Source organism: Gorilla gorilla, chromosome 10 (assembly GCF_029281585.2).
Source record: "Gorilla gorilla gorilla isolate KB3781 chromosome 10, NHGRI_mGorGor1-v2.1_pri, whole genome shotgun sequence".
Classification (NCBI taxonomy): domain Eukaryota; kingdom Metazoa; phylum Chordata; class Mammalia; order Primates; family Hominidae; genus Gorilla; species Gorilla gorilla.
The window spans coordinates 132647195-132668850 of record NC_073234.2 but is presented as its reverse complement, the minus strand read 5'-3'; the positions used below and the strand labels follow the sequence as shown (position 1 = coordinate 132668850).

At 45.8% G+C, this 21656-nt stretch overlaps 1 protein-coding gene and 1 pseudogene across 3 annotated transcripts in view; both read left to right on the top strand.

The window, feature by feature from the left end:
* NOS1 (nitric oxide synthase 1) overlaps positions 1–21656 on the top strand; it is a 153750-nt gene that overhangs the window by 96480 nt on the left and 35614 nt on the right. For 2 of the 3 annotated variants that reach the window (XM_055358126.2, XM_063694384.1), the window contains exons 13-18: positions 1129–1214; positions 4447–4591; positions 5923–6027; positions 6598–6656; positions 11635–11751; positions 17849–18023. In XM_055358126.2, coding sequence (XP_055214101.1) covers positions 1129–1214; positions 4447–4591; positions 5923–6027; positions 6598–6656; positions 11635–11751; positions 17849–18023 — 687 coding nt within the window. Of the gene's footprint in view, positions 1–1128; positions 1215–4446; positions 4592–5922; positions 6028–6597; positions 6657–9029; positions 9132–11634; positions 11752–17848; positions 18024–21656 lie in introns of all 3 variants that reach the window. The other variant, XM_055358125.2, reaches the window with a different exon arrangement.
* LOC109029020 (elongin-C-like) lies at positions 19202–19927 on the top strand (annotated as a pseudogene).

The window sequence follows — 21656 nt, the reverse complement described above, 5'->3', positions numbered from 1 at the left end:
ATAATCCCAGTGATTTGGGAGGTTGAGGTGGGAGGGTGGCTTGAGGCCAGGAGTTTGAGACCACCCTGGGGAATATAGTGAGACCCCATCTCGAAATTTTTTTTTTAATTAGCAGGCTGGGCATGGTGGGTCACACCTGTGATCCCAGCACTTTGGGAGGCCAAGGCAGGTGGATCACCTGAGTCAGGAGTTCGAGACCAGCCTGGCCAACATGGCGAAACCCCGTCTCTACTAAAAATACAAAAAATTAGCCTGGTGTATGCCAGCTGCTCAAGAGGCCAAGATGAGAGAATCGCTTGAACCCAGGAGGTGGAGGTTGCAGTGAGCCGATATCAAGCCACTGAACTCCAGCCTGGGCAACAAGAGTGGGACAAAAAGGAAGAGAGAAAGAGAGAGAGGGAAAGGGAGAGGGAGAGGGGGAGATGGGGAGGACGAAGAGGGGGAGAGGGAGAGAGTGTAGAGGGAGAGAGGGAGGGGGGAAAAGGAGAGAGAGGGAGAGAAGGGGAGGGAGGGAGGGAAGGAAGGAAAAGAAGGAAGGAAGGGAAGAAAGGAAGGAAGAAAGGAAGGGAGGGAGGAAGGAAGGAAGGAAGGAAAGGAACGAAGGGAGAGAGAGAGAAAGTAAGAGAAAGAAAGGAAAGAAAGAAAGAAAATAAATAAGAAAATTAGCTGAGTGTGGTGGCATATACCTGTAGTCCCAGCTATTTGGGAGGCTGAGTTAGGAGGATCCCTTGAGCTAGGGAGGTCAAGGCTGCAGTGAGCTATGATCACACCACTGCACTCCCACCTGGGCAACAGAGTGAGACCCCTGTCTCTTAAGAGAGAGAAAGAGGGATGAAATGAGAGTGAGTAGTCAGGGGTCACAAGAACAGAGTTTGAGAGGGACTGGGGGCCAAGGGGAAAGAGCTAGCAGGACACTGCCAAGGCCAGACCACCCACTGGGCAAGGACCCCCCCCCCCTTCCCCAACCCCGCATCCCTTCCCCCATGGTGGTCACCACTGGGCAGAATTCTTCCCTTCAGAGGCCGAGGGTCAGGCAGTCACAAGTCCCAGGTGGTCCTGAGCATCACCAACAGGAACCAGATGCCCTCACTGCAGTGAGTGACCATAGCCCTCTCCTTCTCTTCCCAGCCTGATCCCTGGAACACGCACGTCTGGAAAGGCACCAACGGGACCCCCACAAAGCGGCGAGCCATCGGCTTCAAGAAGCTAGCAGAGTAAGTTTCCTGCAGTGGGCGGGTGGGGTGGATGTCCCCACAAACTCAGAGAACCCAGAGAAGGAGGCTGGGCAGACTCCTGTGCCCTCTGACCTCTCTACAGAATATGATTTCTTCATCTTCTTCAGCTGCCTGGGCCTTCTTTGCCTCTGAGTCTGAGCTGTGAATGTCGTTCCAACTCTTCTCCTTCTCAGCCTCACTTTTCCTCACACTGGTTTCCTAAATTCTTGTCCTGGGGGCAATGGTGTGTTGGTGAACCAGCCCTCCTAATAATAATAATAATAATAATAATAATAATAATAATAATAATAGTAATACCTTGATTTTCATGTTTGCCAGTTTCCATGATGTAAACATTCCCACTATGACCAATTTCTGTTTTTTCTTTCTTTCTTTTTTGAGATAGGGTCTGTTCCCCAGGCTGGAGGGGTCTCCCTTTGTTGCACAGGCTAGTCTCGAACACCTGGCCTCAAGCGATCCTCCTGCCTCAGCCTCCCAAAGTGCTAGGATTACAGGTGCGAGCCACTACACCTGGCCTAGGAAGTCACTGAACCCAGACTAGGGAGGAGCTGGAGTTAGTCAGCTCCAGCACACTACTGCCTGGAGAGCACCCTCGTTCAGGGCTGACCCCTAATTTTACTCATTCATTCATTTACTCATTCATTCATTCATTAGTTGGGTGTCGCAGCACACGCCTGTAGTCCTAGCTACTCAGATTCTGTGCCAGGCACTGTGTGAGGCTTCAGAGGGATCATGGCAAGCTAGACAAACGCTGTCCCTGCTGTCATGAAGCTCACAGCCATTCCTTTGTCAGAGAATCAACAAATACAGTAAACATGGCAGCTGTGGAAGGTACCATCGAGGAATGCTTCCTGGAAATAATAATGGTTCACGGAGTTTGGGAGGTCAGGGAGGGCCTCCTAGAGGAGGTGACAATTGAGCTAAAGAATGAGATTAAGAAAGTTTAAGCAAAGAGGGGAAGGAAGGGGGTTATGGCCTGAGACTACTGAGGAGTGATTTTCCTGAAGAATGCCTGACCAGCCAGGGGACCAGCTGACAAGTAGGATGGGGTTAACTAAGTTGATTTAACGGGGATGCCAGCCTTCTGCCCAAAAAAAAAGAGAACCCCACTGATCCACTTACCAAAGACCACTGTTTGGAGCTAACTTTTTGTCAGAAGACACTACTCTGTTTCCTCAGCTCCCTCAGGTCCAGAATTCTCTATGTATGATAAGTAGTTGTACAACAGGTGTCATCTAAGCCATGGGCCCCACAGACAAGACACTGGTGGGTCCTGGCTCCATTAATAGAGCCCATAGAATCAATCAATCTCTCTCTTTCCTCTCTCTTCTCTCTCTCTCTCTCTCTCTCTCTCTCCCCCTTTCTCTCCCTCCCTCCCTCTCCTCTCTCTGTCTCTCTCTCTCTCTCCCTCCCTCCCTCCCTCTCCTTCCACCCTAATCCCATCCCCCAGCCAAGCAAGAACATGTCAGCAGCCACATTTCCCTAACAAGAATATCTCAGATATTCTCAGGGAGGGCAATTGTTGGCTTCAGTTCAGCTCCACTGTCTCTGGGGGGAAAGGGGAGGGAGAAATCTAAAACATTAATTGCACTATTAAGTTTTGGGTAGTAACAATGGGAATTAATTATAGATGCATCTTTATGCTCAAATTATTCAAAGGGAACCCTCCAGGTACCTTTTATTCCTTTCTGTTTCTTCCCCTTAGCTAAGTCTTCCTGCAGCGTGGGCGGTTTCCCTGATTCTAAAAAATAATGAACTTAACGCCGATAATCCCAGGTGGGGGAAAGTTAGCGATTTGTCTGCACTGAGATTTCTAGTTACAACAGGGAGGCTTGTTAAGGAGTCAAGCCTGGGTATTTCTGAGCCTCTGGCCTGTCTGCTAGTGCCCCTGGAACTCGCCCTGCCCAGTAGAGCAGAAGGAAGAGACACTGGTTTGGGCTTCTCTGTTTAGCTAGAAAGAGGCTGGATTTGATGTTCAGACTTCCCAGGGTCTCAGTGGCAGCATCTTTTAAAATTCATACCTTCTTTTATCTCTTTTTTGTAGAGACAAAGTCTCACTCTGTTGACCAAGCTGGTTTCAAACCCTTGGCCTCAAGTGATCCTCCCGCCTCAGCCTCCCAAAGTGCCAGGATCACAGGCATGAGCCACTATGCCCATCCCATAACTTCTTTTGATAGATATTTATTTAGTGCCTTTTGGGAATCAGGCTCTGTGCAAGACCCTTGACATGCATTGCTGAATAAATCAGACCTGGTCCTTCCCTTGTGGACCAATAAACCTCTAAATCCCATCAAACTCAATGCCCGGTGACTAATTCGTGATTCATTTCTCTCTCTCTTTCTCTCATTCACACATGTGCATACACACACACATTAGAATATGAGCCCCATGACAGCTGCATGCCATAGCTATGTTCTCTGTGGTCTCCATTTCCTAGAACAATACTGACACATAGTTAAGCACTTAATAAATATTTGATGAATGAAAGAGAGAGGAAATGGATGAACGATCATCTTTTGAGGCAATGCTTGGTAAACCAAGGTTCTTAAGCCTGGGATCAATCAAGTAACAAGCTAACAAAACTAACTACTCCTTTTAACTCATGACTAATTGCTCTGGTGGGATTTTTTTTTTTTTTTTTTGAGGCAGAGTCTCACTCTGTCGCCCAGGCTGGAGTGCAGTGGTGCCCAGTGGTGCGATCTCGGCTCACTGCAACCTCTGCCTCCTGGGTTCAAGCAATTCTCTTGCCTTAGCCTCCCAAGTAGCTGGGACTACAGGCGCACGCTGCCACTCCCGGCTAAATTTTTTGTATTTTAGCAGAGACGGAGTTTCACTTTGTTGTTCAGGCTGGTGGCAAATTCCTGAGCTCAGGCAATCCACCTGCCTCGGCCTCCCAAAGTGCTGGGATTACAAGCATGAGCTACCACACCCGGCCTCTGGTGGGATTTAATAAAGGATTTAATATCCAGCATTAGCTCTAGAGAAGTTAAAAAATTAAATAAAATAAAGGATTTAATAATACTTTAATAATACGATGCTTAAACACAAAGGCTTCAAGTGCCTCTGAGGAAACCCCTGAAGCCATCAAAGATCAAGAGAGTTCTCTTCTGTTATATTTCATGGATCCTGGTTCTTGCATGAAAGTCCCAATCCAGCATCTTCTCTCCCCTTTTCTGTTTCCCATTTTTCATCTCCATCCTCTTCCCTCCAGAGCTGTCAAGTTCTCGGCCAAGCTGATGGGGCAGGCTATGGCCAAGAGGGTCAAAGCGACCATCCTCTATGCCACAGAGACAGGAAAATCGCAAGCTTATGCCAAGACCTTGTGTGAGATCTTCAAACACGCCTTTGATGCCAAGGTAGGTGGGGGGTAGCCCTAGCTCCACCAGCTTCTCATGGTAAATTAAGGCGGGAAGGGGAGAGAGGGAAGTCAACAGAGAAGAAGCCTTCGGCAAAGGATGAAAGCACACGTGACAGTGCCTATCAGCTCACATACACATTTGCATAAATTTCAGGGGACTGTGATATCCCCGTCCCCACGAGTCCAGGAGTCACAAAATGAAATTCCCCTCTTTAGAGCAAAATGTTAGAGGGTTTATAAGAAACCATTCTGAGGTCAGTTTGGGAAGCTTTGCCTGAAGTACAGCTCAATGGTTTTTTGGTTTTGTTTTTTAGTTTTTTTGTTTTTTGTTTTTTGTTTTTGAGAAGGAGTCTCACTCTGTCACCCAGGCTGGAGTGCAGTGGCACGATCTCGGCTCACTGCAAGCTCCACCTCCCGGGTTCACGCCATTCTTCTGCCTCAGCCTCCTGAGTAGCTGGGACTGCAGGCGCCCGCCACCACGCTCGGCTAATTTTTTGTGTTTTTAGTAGAAATGCGGCTTCACTGTGTTAGCCAGGATGGTCTCGATCTCCTGACCTCTTGATTCGCCCGCCTCGGCCTCCCAAAGTGCTGGGATTACAGGCGTGAGCCACCGCACCCGGCCAGCTCAGTGGTTTTCATTGCTGTGGCAGGACTTCCCAGAGCCTGTAATCTATAAGCATGTGTTCTAATCTCCAAAAGAGGCGAGGATAGAATATAGACGTTTCCCAAACATGTTTGATCGTGGATCGCTTGTTTTCATGGAGCATCTCAGGAGACTGGGATTTTCTAGAACCTATTTTGAGAAATGTTGCTCAGACGATGATGAGACACAGGGCAATCATCTTTCCAGAAGGCAGATATCTCAGACTTGTTTGGCCAGGTGCTCCACACTGCTTGGGGGAGGATTAGAGAGGAGGTTGAGAAGACTTAGTCAGCTCTAGCCAGATCATTCCCGGCCTAACTGGGGTCAGGAAGAATCCAAGACCAATTGACTATAAGAATCCCATGGGATTCCATCAAGCTGTGTTTCTAGTATCTGCCAATCTCTTGAACCATTGCTTCAGATTCTCCACAACCCTTCAGGCCACAGTGACCATAGCAAGGTCCCACGCTACCAAAAAGCGTTTAGTTCTACCCACTTGAGCCCACTGAAGTACTAACACCTCAGATCTTTTGGTTCTCCTTCCAAAGGAGATGACCCAGAATGACTCACATTTTTCCTTTCTCTCCTCTTGCCCTTCTCCCATCGCTTTTTGTCTCTCCCACCTCTTTTCTCTCCTCATCCCCTTCTTCCTCTCCCCATCCTATACCTGTGCCCCGCCCACCTAGGTGATGTCCATGGAAGAATATGACATCGTGCACCTGGAACATGAAACTCTGGTCCTCGTGGTCACCAGCACCTTTGGCAATGGAGATCCCCCTGAGAATGGGGAGGTGAGATGAGCTTTTACCTGTTCAAGAGTGTGGTTCCATCATCGGGAAGAAGTGGGGGCCAAGGTTGAGACTCTTCCTACACCTGCTATTCAGTAGCAAACCCTCCCAGAGCCTGAAAGCCAGTAATTTCCATTTGGATCCAAGTTATACAAAGGTTGGACAATTCCAAGTACTCAGTCTACTGGTGTCCACTAGTTAGCAAGTCCCTGGTGAAAATATTGTCACCTAAGTGAGCTATTTGTTTGCAATGGCTGCTCCTATCATTAGCTTGATGTTCCCTGATGTAGATGAGGAACGTGGGGACAATATTTTTATAGAAGGAAGGCTCCAAAGGGAAGTTGTGTGCTGGGGGTAGGGAGTCCACACCTGTAGTCATTTAAACAGCAGGTGTATCCACTGCATCTGTAGCCCAGGCATTACTGTCCAGCCTGAGCCCCTGACCGCTCCTGACATCCTGGCCTCCGGGCATCAGTCTCCTCTTTGACAGCCAGGACCCCAGACTCTCAGTATCCGACCTGATTTCCCATTTACTAAGATGTGCTAATTTCACCCATATGTTTTGGCTTCCAGAAATTCGGCTGTGCTTTGATGGAAATGAGACACCCCAACTCTGTGCAGGAAGAAAGGAAGTAAGTGAATGACCCCTCCGACGTCACCCGCCACCCCCTGAGGGTAACTGGACATTGACTTTTGGCACCTGGGGTTCACATTTGAGTTCTGGATGGTGGCTGTAATCTGAAGTCCATTTGTAATGGGTCTTAGTTGTGAGGTGTCTGCAGTCTACTGGGGCCAATATTTTGGTATCTGGGTCACTTCACAGCCTTGTGCCTCAGTTTCCTTTTCTATCAAATAGAGATTATAGCACCTACCTTGACTTTCTAATTAGTAAGAATCAAATCACAAACTAGATGTAAAAGCACTGTGTGCTGGGCGTGGTGGCTCACGCCTGTAATCCCAGCACTTTGGGAGGCCGAGGCAGACGGATCACAAGGTCAGGAGTTCGAGACCAGCCTGGCCAACATGGTGAAACCCCGTCTCTACTAATAATACAAAAATTAGGCGGGCGTGGTGGCACATGTATGTAATCCCAGCTACTCGGGAGGCTGAGGCAGGAGAATCGCTTGAACCTGGGAGGCGGAGGTTGCAGTGAGCCAAGATCGCACCATTGCACTCCAGCCTGGGCAACAAGAGCAAAACTCCATCTCAAAAAAAAAAAAAAAGCACTGTGTAAATATTGTTCATATTATTTTTCCCTCTTTGAGAACCTACATTCAAAATCAGTGCAAGGCAGTCAGGCATGGTAGTGCACACCTATAGTCTCAGCTACTCTGGAGGCTGAGCCAGAAGGATCACTTGACCCTAGGAATTTGAGGCCAGCCTGAACAGCCAGACCTGTCAAAAAAAAAAAAAAAAAAAAGCTAAAATCAAAGAATGGAACTTCTCTCCTTAAAAGCTTCCTGTCTGATGCTCACAGTGAAGTTGCAGCTAATCTAGAAGTTGAGTTCAAAAGATAAGATACCTTGTAAGACAAAACATACCTGTAGTCAAAAATATGTTTGTAATGGAACTGCATCTAATGTGGGATTGAGTTCTAAAGGTATTTGGTAAAGTAAAAAAGCATCTAATCAAACTTACCATTGATGGCTGGGCACGGTGGCTCATGCCTATAATCCTAGTGCTTTGGGAAGCTGAGGCAGGAGGATTGCTTGAGGCCAGGAGTTCAAACCAGCCTGGGCAATATAGCAAGATCCCATCTCTACAAAAAAATTAAAAATTAGCTGGGCATGGTAGTGTGCACCTGAAGTCCCAGCTACTCCAGAGGCTGAGGCAGGAGGATCACTTGAGCTCAGGGGCTTGAGGCTACAGTGAGCCATAATTATACCACGGCACCCCAGCCTAGACAACAGAGCAAGACCCTGTCTCTAAAAAATAAAAATAAAAAAAAATTTTTTGAGATGAAGTTTCGCTGTTATCACCAAGGCTGGAGTGCAATGGCACGATCTCGGCTCACTGCAACCTCCGCCTCCTGGCTTCAAGCGACTCTGCAGCCTCAGCCTCCCGAGTAGGTGGGATTACAGGCACACACCACCATGCCTGGCTAATTTTTGTATTTTTAGTAGAGACAGGCTTTCACCATGTTTGCCAGGCTGGTCTCGAACTCCTGACCTCAGGTGATCTGCCTGCCTCAGCCTCCCAAAGTGCTGGGATTACAGGCCTGAGCCACCGCACCATGACAAAAAAATTTTTGTTAATGACCCTTGAAAAGCCCTTGCATCCCCCATAAGGTATAGGACACATGGTGTGTGCACGCTGAGCTGCCTTTCTATGAGGCCAACTCAGTATTTGCTCCAGCATGGAGCAAGCAGATCCCTGTGTCTTAAGGTGAACGTCAAATGCTCTAGCTGGCTGGTGTTTTTTGGCTGTGTTAAGCAGAAAATCCCTTCTGAGGCCAGACACAGTGGCTCATGCCTGTAATCCCAGCATTTTGGGAGGCTGAGGCGAGAGGATCACCTAAGGTCAGGAGTTCGAGACCAGCCTGGCCAACATGGTGAAACCCGTCTCTACTGAAAACATAAAAATTAGCTGGCCATGGTGGAGTGCGCCTGTAATCCCAGCTACTCAGGAGGCTGAGGCAGGAGAATCACTTGAGCCTGGGAGGCAGATGTTGCGGTGAGCCGAGATTGCGCTACTGCACTCCAGGTTGGGTGACAGAGTGAGACTCCGTCTCAAAAAAAAAAAAAAAAAAAAAAAAAACCAGAAAATCCCTTCTGATTTTCTTTGTGCAGAGAACATGCTGCCATATTCACATAAGTTTGATACCCAGGAGACTGACCGTTGCTGAGTCCTTTGTGGTCAGCCCTCGTTCTACGCCCAACTCCAGCATCTTAGTCCTCACTCTCCCTACCTCTCTCCTTCCCACCCCATCCTAGATGGCCTCCCAGCAGGTTCCCTCTCACCCCTCCTTCAGGGAGAGATAGGGCACCATCGATTCTCCCCTCTAGGTACCCGGAACCCTTGCGTTTCTTTCCCCGTAAAGGGCCTCCCCTCCCCAATGGTGACGCAGAAGTCCACGGTCTGGCTGCAGCCCGTGACAGCCAGCACAGGTAGAGTGTGCATGTGTGTACACGCAGGTGTGTGCGAGTGTATGCATGCACACCCAATGCCTGAGCATCCCAGGCCACACATCTAGGTCTCAAGGAGATCCGAGTTCTAACCTAAGCTGTGTCACTAACTCACTAAGTGACCTTGAGCAAGTCGCTTAACCCCTGTGGGCCTTGGTCTTTCTCATCTGCCAAATGGGGAGAAATTAGCTCTACCCTACCCACTTCTGTGGCCTATTGGCAGGGTCAAAGGGCAATAACAAAAAGGAAAGCATTTGAAAAAACCTCCAACCTCATACAAATGCACGTGCTGTTATTTTTACCCACAACCATCAACCATTCCTCCCACGCTAACAACACAGCCACCCCCTGATATATTGCATGACTCAGTGTGAGACTATTTTAGGGCAGAAAATACACTTACATATATTTAGAACTTTCCTGATGCTGGAGCGAAAACTTTAAAGAACATCCAGCTTAGAAACCCTGCTGCTAGAATGCACAATTTCTTTTCTTCTTTTTCTCTCTTTTTTTAATTTTCTCATTTCTTTTTAATTTTTTGTAATTAGATTTGTGTGTTGGGTTTGCTTCTTGAGTTTTGGGTTTTGTTTTGGAGTTTTGGTTGCTTGTTTGTTTGGTCTCAGATTTTTTGTTTGTTTCTGTTTGCTTTGTTTTGTTTTGCCTTGCCTGAGAGCACAACTTACCACTTTTAGAGGAAAACGGAGAAATTGGATTTTTTTTAATATCAAGGTTCCTGAGCCTCTCATGCTGAGATTTGAGTCCCGATGACATCTTCCTTCACCTTCAAAATAATTTATTTTTTTAATTTTATTATTATTACACTTTAAGTTTTAGGGTACATGTGCACAATATGCAGGTTAGTTACATATGTATGCATGTGCCATGCTGGTGTGCTGCACCCATTAACTCGTCATTTAGCATTAGGTATTAATTTAAAAAATGCAGTCTCTTTCCATGCCAGGCGTCAGTGCTGAACATTGTTCATATTTACTTGAAATGTGAAATTTGATAGAGCCCTGAAATGTCTAAGGACCATAACTTTATGGAAGGACAGTATTGAATGGGATACTCCAGCACTGTCCAGAAGAACTTTCTAGAGAGATGTAAATGTTCTATATCTGTGCTGTCCACTATAGCAGCCACTAACCAAACGTGGCTCTGGAGCCCCTGCAATGTGGCTGGTGCAAGTGACACCCTGCTATGACCCAGTGGTTCTCAAAGCTGAATGCACATCAGAATCACCTAGGGAGGTTTGCAGTGTACCAACCACATTGACTTGTATTTAACTCAAATTAATTTAACTTTAGATAGCCACACTTAGCCAATGGCTGCCATCTTGGACAGCATGGTCTAGTTTCTAGCTACTTAAAGTGAAGTCTGGAGACACTGGCATCTCCTGGGAGCTCGTTAGAAATGCAGAACCCCAAGCCAGGTCCCAGAACTACTTAATCAGAATCTGCATTTTAATGAAATCCCAGGGTGAGGCCGGGCGCGGTGGCTCACGCCTGTAATCCCAGCACTTTGGGAGGCCGAGGCGGGCGGATCACGAGGTCAGGAGATCGAGACCATCCTGGCTAACACAGTGAAACCCCGTCTCTACTAAAAAAATACAAAAAATTAGCCGGGCGTGGTGGCGGGCGCCTGTAGTCCCAGCTACGCGGGAGGCTGAGGCAGGAGAATGGCGTGAACCCGGGAGGCGGAGCTTGCAGTGAGCCGAGATCGCGCCACTGCACTCCAGCCTGGGCGACAGAGCGAGACTCCGTCTCAAAAAAAAAAAAAAAAAAAAAAAAAAAAATGAAATCCCAGGGTGATTCTCATACACATTAAAATTTGAGAAACAGCCAGGTGCAGTGGCTCACACCTGTAATCCCAGCACTTTGGGAGGCCGAGGCAGGTGGATCACCTAAGGTCAGGAGTTTGAGACCAGCCTGGCAAACGTGGTGAAACCCCATCTCTACTAAAAATGCAAAATTAGCTGGGCATGTTGGCACATGCCTGTAATCCCAGCTACTTGGGAGGCTGAAGCAGGAGAATCACTTGAACCCGGGAGGCAGAGGTTGCAGTGAGACGAGGCCGTGCCATTGCACTCCAGCCCAGGCGACAAGAGTGAAAGTCTGTCTCAAAAAAAATTTTTTTTTGAGAAACAAGGAAGCATGGTCTCATGGTTTAGGGGAGTAGTTAGTTCTGTTCCTGACTTCTTACTGATTAAATCATTTTAACTTTATGGGTCTCAGGTTTCCTGAGTTAAGCATGGCCAGAAACCTTTTTAGTACCAGTAAGACCAAGTGCAGATGAACAGTTACCACTGTGGTGGACATGAGTAAATTGGTAGATTATAGAAGAGGCCATGGGAGTGTTATGGTTTGACTCAACATACAAGAGAAGGCCCTAGAATCAGGACTGGTCACTTGAAGATCCATCAAGGGTGTTGACCTCAGGAGGGAGCTCCAGGCCAGAGCTCACAGGTTCTCTTTGGTTTTGGCAGGAGCTACAAGGTCCGATTCAACAGCGTCTCCTCCTACTCTGACTCCCAAAAATCATCAGGCGATGGGCCCGACCTCAGAGACAACTTTGAGAGTGCTGGACCCCTGGCCAATGTGAGGTGAGCAAGGGGATAAGGGGGTCGGGGGTCAGGGAAGACTAAGGCTCCTGGGGAGCTTGACCTAGTTACAAAGTGAGCTCTTCGTTGTGGGGAGGTAGTGTCCATTCATTGCTCATAAAACCAGCTGCATCCCGGCTGTCTGGGACCCCTCCCACCCATTAAGTCACATTGCCTGGTCTCCCCGTGCACCATTTTTTATCCTTTCTGTGACTTCTTTTCATATACACACTCCCTCAGAGCCCCATTACCCAAGGTTCACCCCATTGTTTGTGCTGAAGGATATCAATCCCTGGATATTGCTCAATGAGCTGCCCTTCCCAATAGCTACGGTGTATACTTCATAGAAGCTTCTGTAGACACACTGCTATGACCCAGTGGTTCCCAATCCTGGAGGCTCCTCAAAATCACCTAGAGAGGTTTGCAGTGTACTAATACAATAACCAAGACCCATCTCCAGAGATTCTGATGGAATTGATCTAGAATTGGACCCATGTGTTGTTTTTTTCCTTAAGTCTCTCCAATTGACTCTAACGTGCAGTCAGATTTGACAAACACTGCCCTAACCTCACATTATCTCATGGCATAGTCACATACTATGAGATAATTTTAGGAAGCACGTGGGCAGATATTTTATATTACAATAGTTGTGTATTCAGTTTAATGGGTTCTTGGAAGGAAAGAAAACAGTGATGTCAAACCCTTGGCATTGTGGATATTGATCAAGACAAGACTGATGTGAGTTGCCCTGTAGGAAGAACCTTCAGGCCTGGCCGCAAATCTCTCAGACCTTCGCTAACTGAGCCTTCTCCGTAATTACTCAGAGCAATGCTTAGTAGATGATATAGATCACTGGTTTGCTAGCTATTGAAATATCTGTTATGTCCTCCAGGACATTTTAAAATAGGCTTTATGTTTTAAAGCAATTTTAGGTTGACAGCAAAATGAGCAGAAAGTACAGAGAGTTCCCACATCCTCCTGTCCCTACACACTCACAGTCTCTCCTCCTATCAGCATCCCAACCAGAGTGGTGCGTTTGTTAGAACTGATGTATCTACAATGACACATCATTATCAGCCACAGTCCATAGTTTACTTTAGGGTTCACTCTTGGTGTTGAACTTTCTATAGGTTTTGACATCAGTACTTTTTTCAGCTCAACATTGAAACGTCAGTTCTGGAGTTTGACAGTCAGACCCATTTTTCCCTTATTAAATCTATCATGGCAGGAGCTGGCAAACTAACACCTGTGAGCCAAATCCAGCCTGGTCACTGCATATTTTTTACAACCCATGAGTTAATAATGGTTTTCTTACCGATGAACATTTGTAATTAGTTTGATGGTAGAAAACATTACCTTTGAACCCGAAGAAAGAAAATGTTATTATTCTCTCCCAAAAAAATGAATTCCAGTCTTCTCATAGTAGACCTGTGTTAAAGTATGCTTAATTGTTATTATTATGTTTTTAATTTTATCAATTGAGAATGTTCAGGAATTTGTTTTCTTTCTTGTTTTGTAAGTACCTACGTAATAGCTTCAATTTTGCTTCTTGGCCTGTAAACCTAAAAATATTTGCTGTCTGACCCCCACATATAAAAAGTTTGCCAACGCCGGGCACAGTGGCTCATGCCTGTAATCCCAGCACTTTGGGAAGCCAAGGCAGGCAGATCATTTGGGCTCAGGAGTTTGAGACCAGCCTGGGCAACATAGCAAAACCCTGTTTCCACCAAAAATATAAAACCTTAGCTGGGCATGGTGGCATGCACCTGTGGTCCCAGCTACTCTGGAGACTGAGGTGGGAAGATCGCTTGAGCCTGGGAGGCAGAGGTTACAGTGAGCCGAGATGGCGCCACTGCATTCCAGCCTGGACGATAGAGCAAAACTCTGTCTCAAAAAAAAAAGTTTGCCAAGACCAGGCACAGTGGCTCACGCCTACCATCCCAGCACTTTGGGAGGCCAAGGTGGGAGGATCACTTAAGCCCTGGAGTTTAAGACCAGCCTGGGCAACATATTGGGACCCTGTCTCTACAAAAAAAAAATGAAAAAAATTAATTGATTAGCTGGGCATAGTGGCACATGTCTTTAGTCCCAGCTACTTGGGAGGCTGTGGTGGGGGGATCGCATGAGCCTAGGAGATCAAGGCTATGGTGAGCCATGATCACACTACTACTGCATTCCTTGAAATCATAAGCTGAAGATTGTGATGGAAATGTGACTAGAAGTAACTGTAGTCTAGGTCCTCAGGCCCACCAAGAAGAATATTAATGAATCAACCGCCTGAATCATCATCGGTTGGTGAACACAAGAGTTGGGAGCCTTGGTCCATTGGGGCTACTATACCAAATACCATAAACTGGTGGCTTGTAAACAACAGAAATTTATTTCTCACGGTTCTAGTGGCTGGGAAGTCCAAGATCAAGGTGCCAGCAGATTCAGTGTCTGGTGAGGGCCCACTCTCTGGCTCATAGATGGTGCCTTCCAGCTGTGTCCTTACATGGCAGAAGGGAAGAACTCTGATCTCTTCAGCCCCTTAAGAGGCACTAACCCCATTCATGAGGCTTCACCTTCATGACCTAATCATCTCCCAAAGGCCACTAATACCATGACATTGGGGGTTAGGTTTCAACCTATGAATTTGGGGGAGACACAAACATTCAGACCATAGGAGTGATGAGCTAGTGAGGAAAAATTAAAAGCAAGTTCAAAAACACAAATGAGTGATTGACAGTGTCAGCGGTAATCGAATATGGCAGACATCACAAACATAAATCACAGAGATTCAGGAAACAACACCTTAACCAGAAGGCATGACTAGTGCTGGAAGTTCCCAGATCTGCACTGGGCTAAGGCTGACGCAGGTGGCTTTGGGTAGGGTTTCCCTTTCCTGTCACCCCTCCAATCAGTCCACACCCAGTCACCATCTCTGTCTACCTGTCAGGCCGCCACCCTGAAAGAAAAGGGTAATGTTTTTAGATCCAGGAAGATCATCGGTTAAGAGTAAATGGCAGGCTGGGCACGGCAGCTCACGCCTGTAATCCCAGCACTGTGGGAGGCCAAGGTGCGTGGATCACCTGAGGTCAGAAGTTCGACACCAGCATGACCAACATGGTGAAACCCCATCTCTAACAAAAATGCAAAAATTAGCCACGTGTGGTTATGGGGGCCTGTAATCCCAGCTACTCTGGAGGCTGAGGCGGGAGCATTACTTGAACCTGGGAGGCAGAGGTTGCAGTGAGCCAAGATCACACCACTGCACTTCAGCTTGGGTGACAAGAGCAAAACTCTGTCTAAAAAAAAAAAGTAAGTGGCAAAATGCTATCTAATCCCACATACTTTATTTGGAAAGGCTCTGGAATTCTAGGGAAAGGAGGGCAAGGAAGAAGAGGAAGATGAAATGATACAATATGAGTGTGGATTTGAGGGGAGTGGATATTAACCTACATTAACTTTCACCTGTGAGGCACCTGGACCCACCCCAAGTTCATACTCCAATGATGGAGGGTGCCTTTCCAACTTCTCCTACCTTCTTCCTTCCTTCCCATCTCAATCTGTTACCATTTTGTCCCCATCATCCTAAAAAAGAGATTCAGGGGCAGGGCCTGATCCTGTATGGAGTAGGTTAAGTAGCCCCACTCCATGGTTTATCTGAGGTGACAGTCTACAGCAGAACACTCTGACCTTAAAAAGTGGGGCAAGGTGGGGTGTATTTGTCCCATTCGTGAAGCGGTTGTTCCTGTCCCTGCGAGGTCTAGACCTACAGCCAAGACCAAGTTCTGGAAATGTAGCAGAAAGTGTCTGAAGGACTGTGTACCAGCCCTACAGGAGCCATCTAGGACACAGCCCTCCATTTTCCATACTTCAGTCAAAGTGTCCCCACCTCAACATAGAGAAATAGCTCATGAATTTGACCCCACTGGTTCAAGCACCAATATTTTCTTGGTGGCATTTATGCACAGAGGGTCTGTGAAGCAAATTAATTTCATAGACCTTACAAGGAATGGAACCAGAATACTTATAACTATTTCATTCCCTTTTAGAAGAACCTGTTTGATGTGTTGATGACAATTTCTTCTGGTCTTTTCATTAATACAAGTCCCTGAGGACCATTATATTATAGTTTCATTATCTTCATATTTAAAACTAATCTAGTTATGTCACTTGTAGAATTCAAGCCTTCCACTAACATAGACTAATTTCCCCAATTGGTCCAGCTTAGAAGCATGCAAGAAACAACCAGTGGTTCCAGGTCATTGCTGTCCCTAGCTCGTCCTCCTTAGAACCAATTAGAATATTCTCCTGATGATGGCGATACTTAGAAGAGACCAAAAGAAAGGAAGAGAAACCCTTGAGAGCCCTTAGGTTTCAAGTGCCCTTCCACAGATGAGCTTGGGGTTGCCTGACCACCAACAGCTAAACACTGTTCTTCTTGAGATACCAGATATATTAGTTCAGGCTGCCATAACGAAATACCACAGACTGAGTGGTATTGGCTGTAATTCTAGAACTCACAGACAGCTTACCTGACAAAGGGCTAATATCCAGAATCTACAATGAACTCAAACAAATTTACAAGAAAAAAACAAACAACCCCATCAAAATTGGGTGAAGGACATGAACAGACACTTCTCAAAAGAAGACATTTATGCAGCCAAAAAAGACATGAAAAAATGCTCACCATCACTGGCCATCAGAGAAATGCAAATCAAAACCACAATGAGATACCATCTCACATCAGTTAGAATGGCAATCATTAAAAAGTCAGGAAACAACAAGTGCTGGAGAGGATGTGGAGAAATAGGAACACTTTTACACTGTTGGTGGGACTGTAAACTAGTTCAACCATTGTGGAAGTCAGTGTGGCGATTCCTCAGGGATCTAGAACTAGAAATACCATTTGACCCTGCTATCCCATTACTGGGTATATACCCAAAGGACTATAAATCATGCTGCTTTGAAGACACATGCACACGTATGTTTATTGCGGCATTATTCACAATAGCAAAGACTTGGAACCAACCCAAATGTCCAACAATGATAGACTTGATTAAGAAAATGTGGCACATATACACCATGGAATACTATGCAGCCATAAAAAATGATGAGTTCATGTCCTTTTTAGGGACATGGATGAAATTGGAAATCATCATTCTCAGTAAACTATCACAAGAGCAAAAAACCAAACACCACATATTCTCACTCTTAGGTGGGAATTGAACAATGAGAACACATGGACACAGGAAGGGGAACATCACACTCTGGGGACTGTGGTGGGGTGGGGGGAGGGGGGAGGGATAGCATTGGGAGATATACCTAATGGTAGATGACGAGTTAGTGGGTGCAGCACACCAGCATGGCACATGTATACATATGTAACTAACCTACACATTGTGCACATGTACCCTAAAACTTAAAGTATAATAATAATAAATTTAAAAAAAAAGAATAGAAATTTATTTTCTCATGGTACTAGAAGCCACAAGTCCAAGATCAAGGTGTTAGCAGCGTTGCTTTCTAGTGAGGTCTCTCTTTCTGGCTTGCAGATAGCCACCTTCTTGCTATGTCCAGAGAGAGAGAGAGAAAGGAAACAGGGAGAGAGAGAGGGAGCTAGAGAGAGAGGAGAGAGAGAGAGCACTCTGGTGTCTCTTCCTCTTCTTTTTCTTTTCTTTTTTTTTTTTTTTTAGACGGAGTCTCGCTCTGTCACCCAGGCTGGAGTGCAGTGGCGCTATCTTGGCTCACTGCAAGCTCCGCCTCCCGGGTTCACACCATTCTCCTGCCTCAGCCTCCAAAGTAGCTGGGACTACAGGCGCCTGCCACCATGCCCGGCTAATTTTTTGTACTTTTAGTAGAGACAGGGTTTCACCGTGTTAGCCAGGCTCTTCCTCTTCTTATAAGGACACTAATCCTATCAGATCAGGGCTTTACCCTTATAACCTCATTTAACCTTAATTACCCCTTAAAGGCCCTATTTCAAAATACAATTGTGAGGAGATTAGAGTTTTAATATACGAAATTTGGGGGGACACAGTTTAGCCCTTACACCAGACACTCCCCACATTCCCCACAGTCCCTTAGCATGAACATTCTGTCGTCTCCTTGACAGGTTCTCAGTTTTTGGCCTCGGCTCACGAGCATACCCTCACTTTTGCGCCTTCGGACATGCTGTGGACACCCTCCTGGAAGAACTGGGAGGGGAGAGGATCCTGAAGATGAGGGAAGGGGATGAGCTCTGTGGGCAGGAAGAGGCTTTCAGGACCTGGGCCAAGAAGGTCTTCAAGGTAATCTGGATCTCGTGGACCTACAGGAAGAAGTAATGCTCCCCACACCCCCAAAGACAGCACCTAAACCATCAAGAAGAGAATAAACTTGAGAGAACCCTCAGTACCTCTCCCATGTATCCAGCCAAGATACAGCTTTAAACAGCTCAGACAAATTTGGGTGTCCTGAAAACACATATTTTCTACCCAGAATCCAACATTCTACATTATGGGCAAGGAGTTAGTCCATAAAAAAAATTATATAGAGTCTTGGAATGTCAGGGCTGGGAGGAAGCCATCCGTCACTCCCATTTGGTGTACAGGTACACAAAGAAAACAAGAGATGGTCAACCAAACCAAACCTAACATCTTGGCAGTCTACCAATTTTGACAAGCCTACCCCTCTTGTACTAGATCTTCACTAACCAATATGGTAGCCACTAGCCACACATAGCCATTTAAATTTAAGCTTAATTAAAATTCAGTATGATGAATGGGTAAATAAAATGTGGTACATCAATGCAATGGAATATTCTTCATCCGTAAAAAAGAATGAAGTGGTGATGCATGCTACAACGTGGATGGACCTTGAAAACTTTACACTAAGTGGAAGAAGCCAGTCACAAAAGAATATGTATTGCAGGATTCCATTTATATAAAATGTCCAGAATCAGAAAATCCATAGAGACAGAAGGCAGGTTAGTGGTTGCTAGGGGTTATGGGGATGGGAAATGGAAGTGACTGCTAATAGATAAAAAAGTTTTTCAGTGTTGGGGGGGTGATGAGAATGTTCTGGAAGCAGGTAGTGGGAAGGGTTGCATAACCTTGTGGACGTTCGACATGCCACAGGATTGTGCATATTTAAACAGTGAGTTGTGTGTTATATGAATTACATTTATACCTATCTATACAGTACAAAATTAAATAAGGCTGGACATGGTGGTTGATGCTTGTCGTCCCAGCACTTTTGGAGGCTGGGGCAGGAGGATTGCTTGAGTCCAGGAGCTCAAGACCAGCCTGGGCAACATAGTGAGACCTCATCTGCTTAAAAAATAATAATAATCAATTAAATTAAACAGGTTTAAAATCCCATTCCTGACTTCCTTCAGACAGAATAGAGTGACAGACTCTGCATCCCCACCTCACCAGGAAACCACTAAAGTTCCTGGGGAAGCAAAGTAGAATTTCATTAGAACATGATGGATGGAGAGGAGAAAGCCTATAGTGGCTGTGAAGTCCCTGGTGCCATGCATGTCTAATTGATACCTTCTGATGGTCAGGAATGTATTGTAAAAATAGAACATGTGCTAATATCAGGAATGATAAAAGCCGTGTTGAGTGGCCCAGGTCAGTTTGCTGAAAATAAAACAAATGAAGTTAATTTGAGAGAGAGATTCCTATCCCTATATTACCAAAAATATACATGTTTTGTTTTGTTTTGTTTTGTTTTGTTTTGTTTTGTTTTTGAGACAGAGTCTTGCTCTGTCACCCAGGCTGGAGTGCAGTGACACAATCTCGGCTCACTGCAACCTCCGCCTCCCGGGTTCAAGCAATTCTCCTGCCTCAGCCTCCCAAGTAGCTGGAACTACAGGTGCCTGCCGCCATGCCCAGCTAATTTTTTGTATTTTAGTAGAGATGGGGTTTCACCGTGTTGCCCAAGCTGGTCATGAACTCCTGAGCTCAGTCAGTCTGCCCCCCGGGGCCTCCCAAAGTGCTGGGATTACAGGCATGGCACACATTTTACATACAACGTTCACTACAGTCACAGCTCCACTGAGATTCCAGAATCCCCAGTTATACCTGAAATTGCACTGGAACTTCCTAGATTGTTAAATAAAATAAATTAAAATAAACTGTTATCTTTCTTCAGTATTTAAAAAAAATCCCATTGCTCAGTTGCAGTAAGCACATTTTGTATGCTCAGTAGCCACAGGGGTAGGGGTTACCCTATTAGACAGTGCAGAACCTTTCCATCATGATAAGACATCCTATTGGCCAGAGCTGTTTTAAATTTAAGGCCACCGGAGAATAAATGAACCATACATGGCCTTCTGTCTGCATATGAGGATGACTAAACTGGCCATTCTGGGGTGGGAGGTGGTAATGAATGTAGACTGTGCCAGTTTTACCCACTCCATCCTAGCCTTGGAATACATTCTCCTCAGCAACCCCAGGGGAAAGGGTACTATGCAACCTTCTGTCATTCAATTGGCATTTTTCATCCTGAAAGCAAATGCAGGTAGAGAGCAAATGGGGAAGCTGAGGCCCCTGGGCTATAAAGATTTCCAGGTGGGGAGGCGATGTTCATCAGCCTGTTCCCGCATTTCCTCCCAGACAAAGAGAGATGAGATAACGGCTTTTTATACCCATTGAGATAATTCTGTTGCTTGATTTCCATCAGCCAACCTTGACTGAGCAACCAGGAAGCAAGGCCTGTTAAAAGCCACTGTGCCCTTTAGCTGTCAACCTCCTGTCCTCCCATCCCACCCCCAGCTCTCGCAACCACGAATCTACTTCCTGTCTCTGTAGATTTCCCTGTGCCGGACATTTCGCATGAATGGAATCATATAATATGTGGTCTTTTGTGACTGACTTCTTTCACTTAGTATAATGTTTTCAAGGTTCATCCGTGTCATAGCATGTATCAGAACTTCATCGTTTTTTATAGCCAAATAATATTCCATTGTATGGATGTGTCAAATCTTGTTAATCCATTCATCCACTGATGAACATTTGGATTGTTTTGAAGTCAACATGAGGTCAAACAATGGTAAAAACTACTCTTAAAAGTTATCATTATTTTGAATTATCTGTGGTTTTATCTTAAAAAGTAAATCAGGACATTGGCTGGGCATGGTGACTCATGCCTGCAATCCCAGCACTTTGGGAGGCTGAGGCGGGCAAATTGCTTGAGGCCAGGAGCTCGAAACCAGCCTGGCCAACATGGCGAAACCCTGTCTCTACTAAAAATTAGCTGGGCATGGTGCACATGCCTGTAATCCCAGCTACCTGGGAGGCTGAGGCATGAGAATAACTTGAACCTGGGGAGGAGGTCAAGGCTGCAGTGAGCCAAGATCACACCACTGCACTCCAGCCTGGGTGACAGAGTGAGATTCTGTCTTAAATAAATAAATAAGGACAGCAATTCTTAGAATTGTTAAAGTCAAAGAACAAGTGAGCTTGACCAAAAAAAAAAGAAAAATGTATTTGCAGTCATCCAGACATTCAATATGCTCTGCCTTTATATAATTCTTAAATATTTAGAGGAAGATGGATTGGGAAATTCCGAAATGTTTACTTTCTTCTTTAATGTTAAACCTCTACACACATCAGTTTTAGGAATAAATGACACAATAGAATTATATCTTAAGTACAGGTTAGGTCCTAAAGTCAATGTCAAATCCGACGTGTCCAGCACATCGCAGACACTCAAAATATATACGATGGATGGATGGATAGATGAATGGATGGATGCATGCATGCATGGAAAGATAGATGGATAGGTGGGTGGGTGGGTAGATGGATGGAAGGATGGATGCATGGAAAGATGGATGAGTGGGTGGGTAGATGGAGGAAAGGATGAGTGCATGGAAAGATGGATGGTTGGGTGGATGGATGGGTGGATGGATGGATGGATGGATGGATGGATGGATG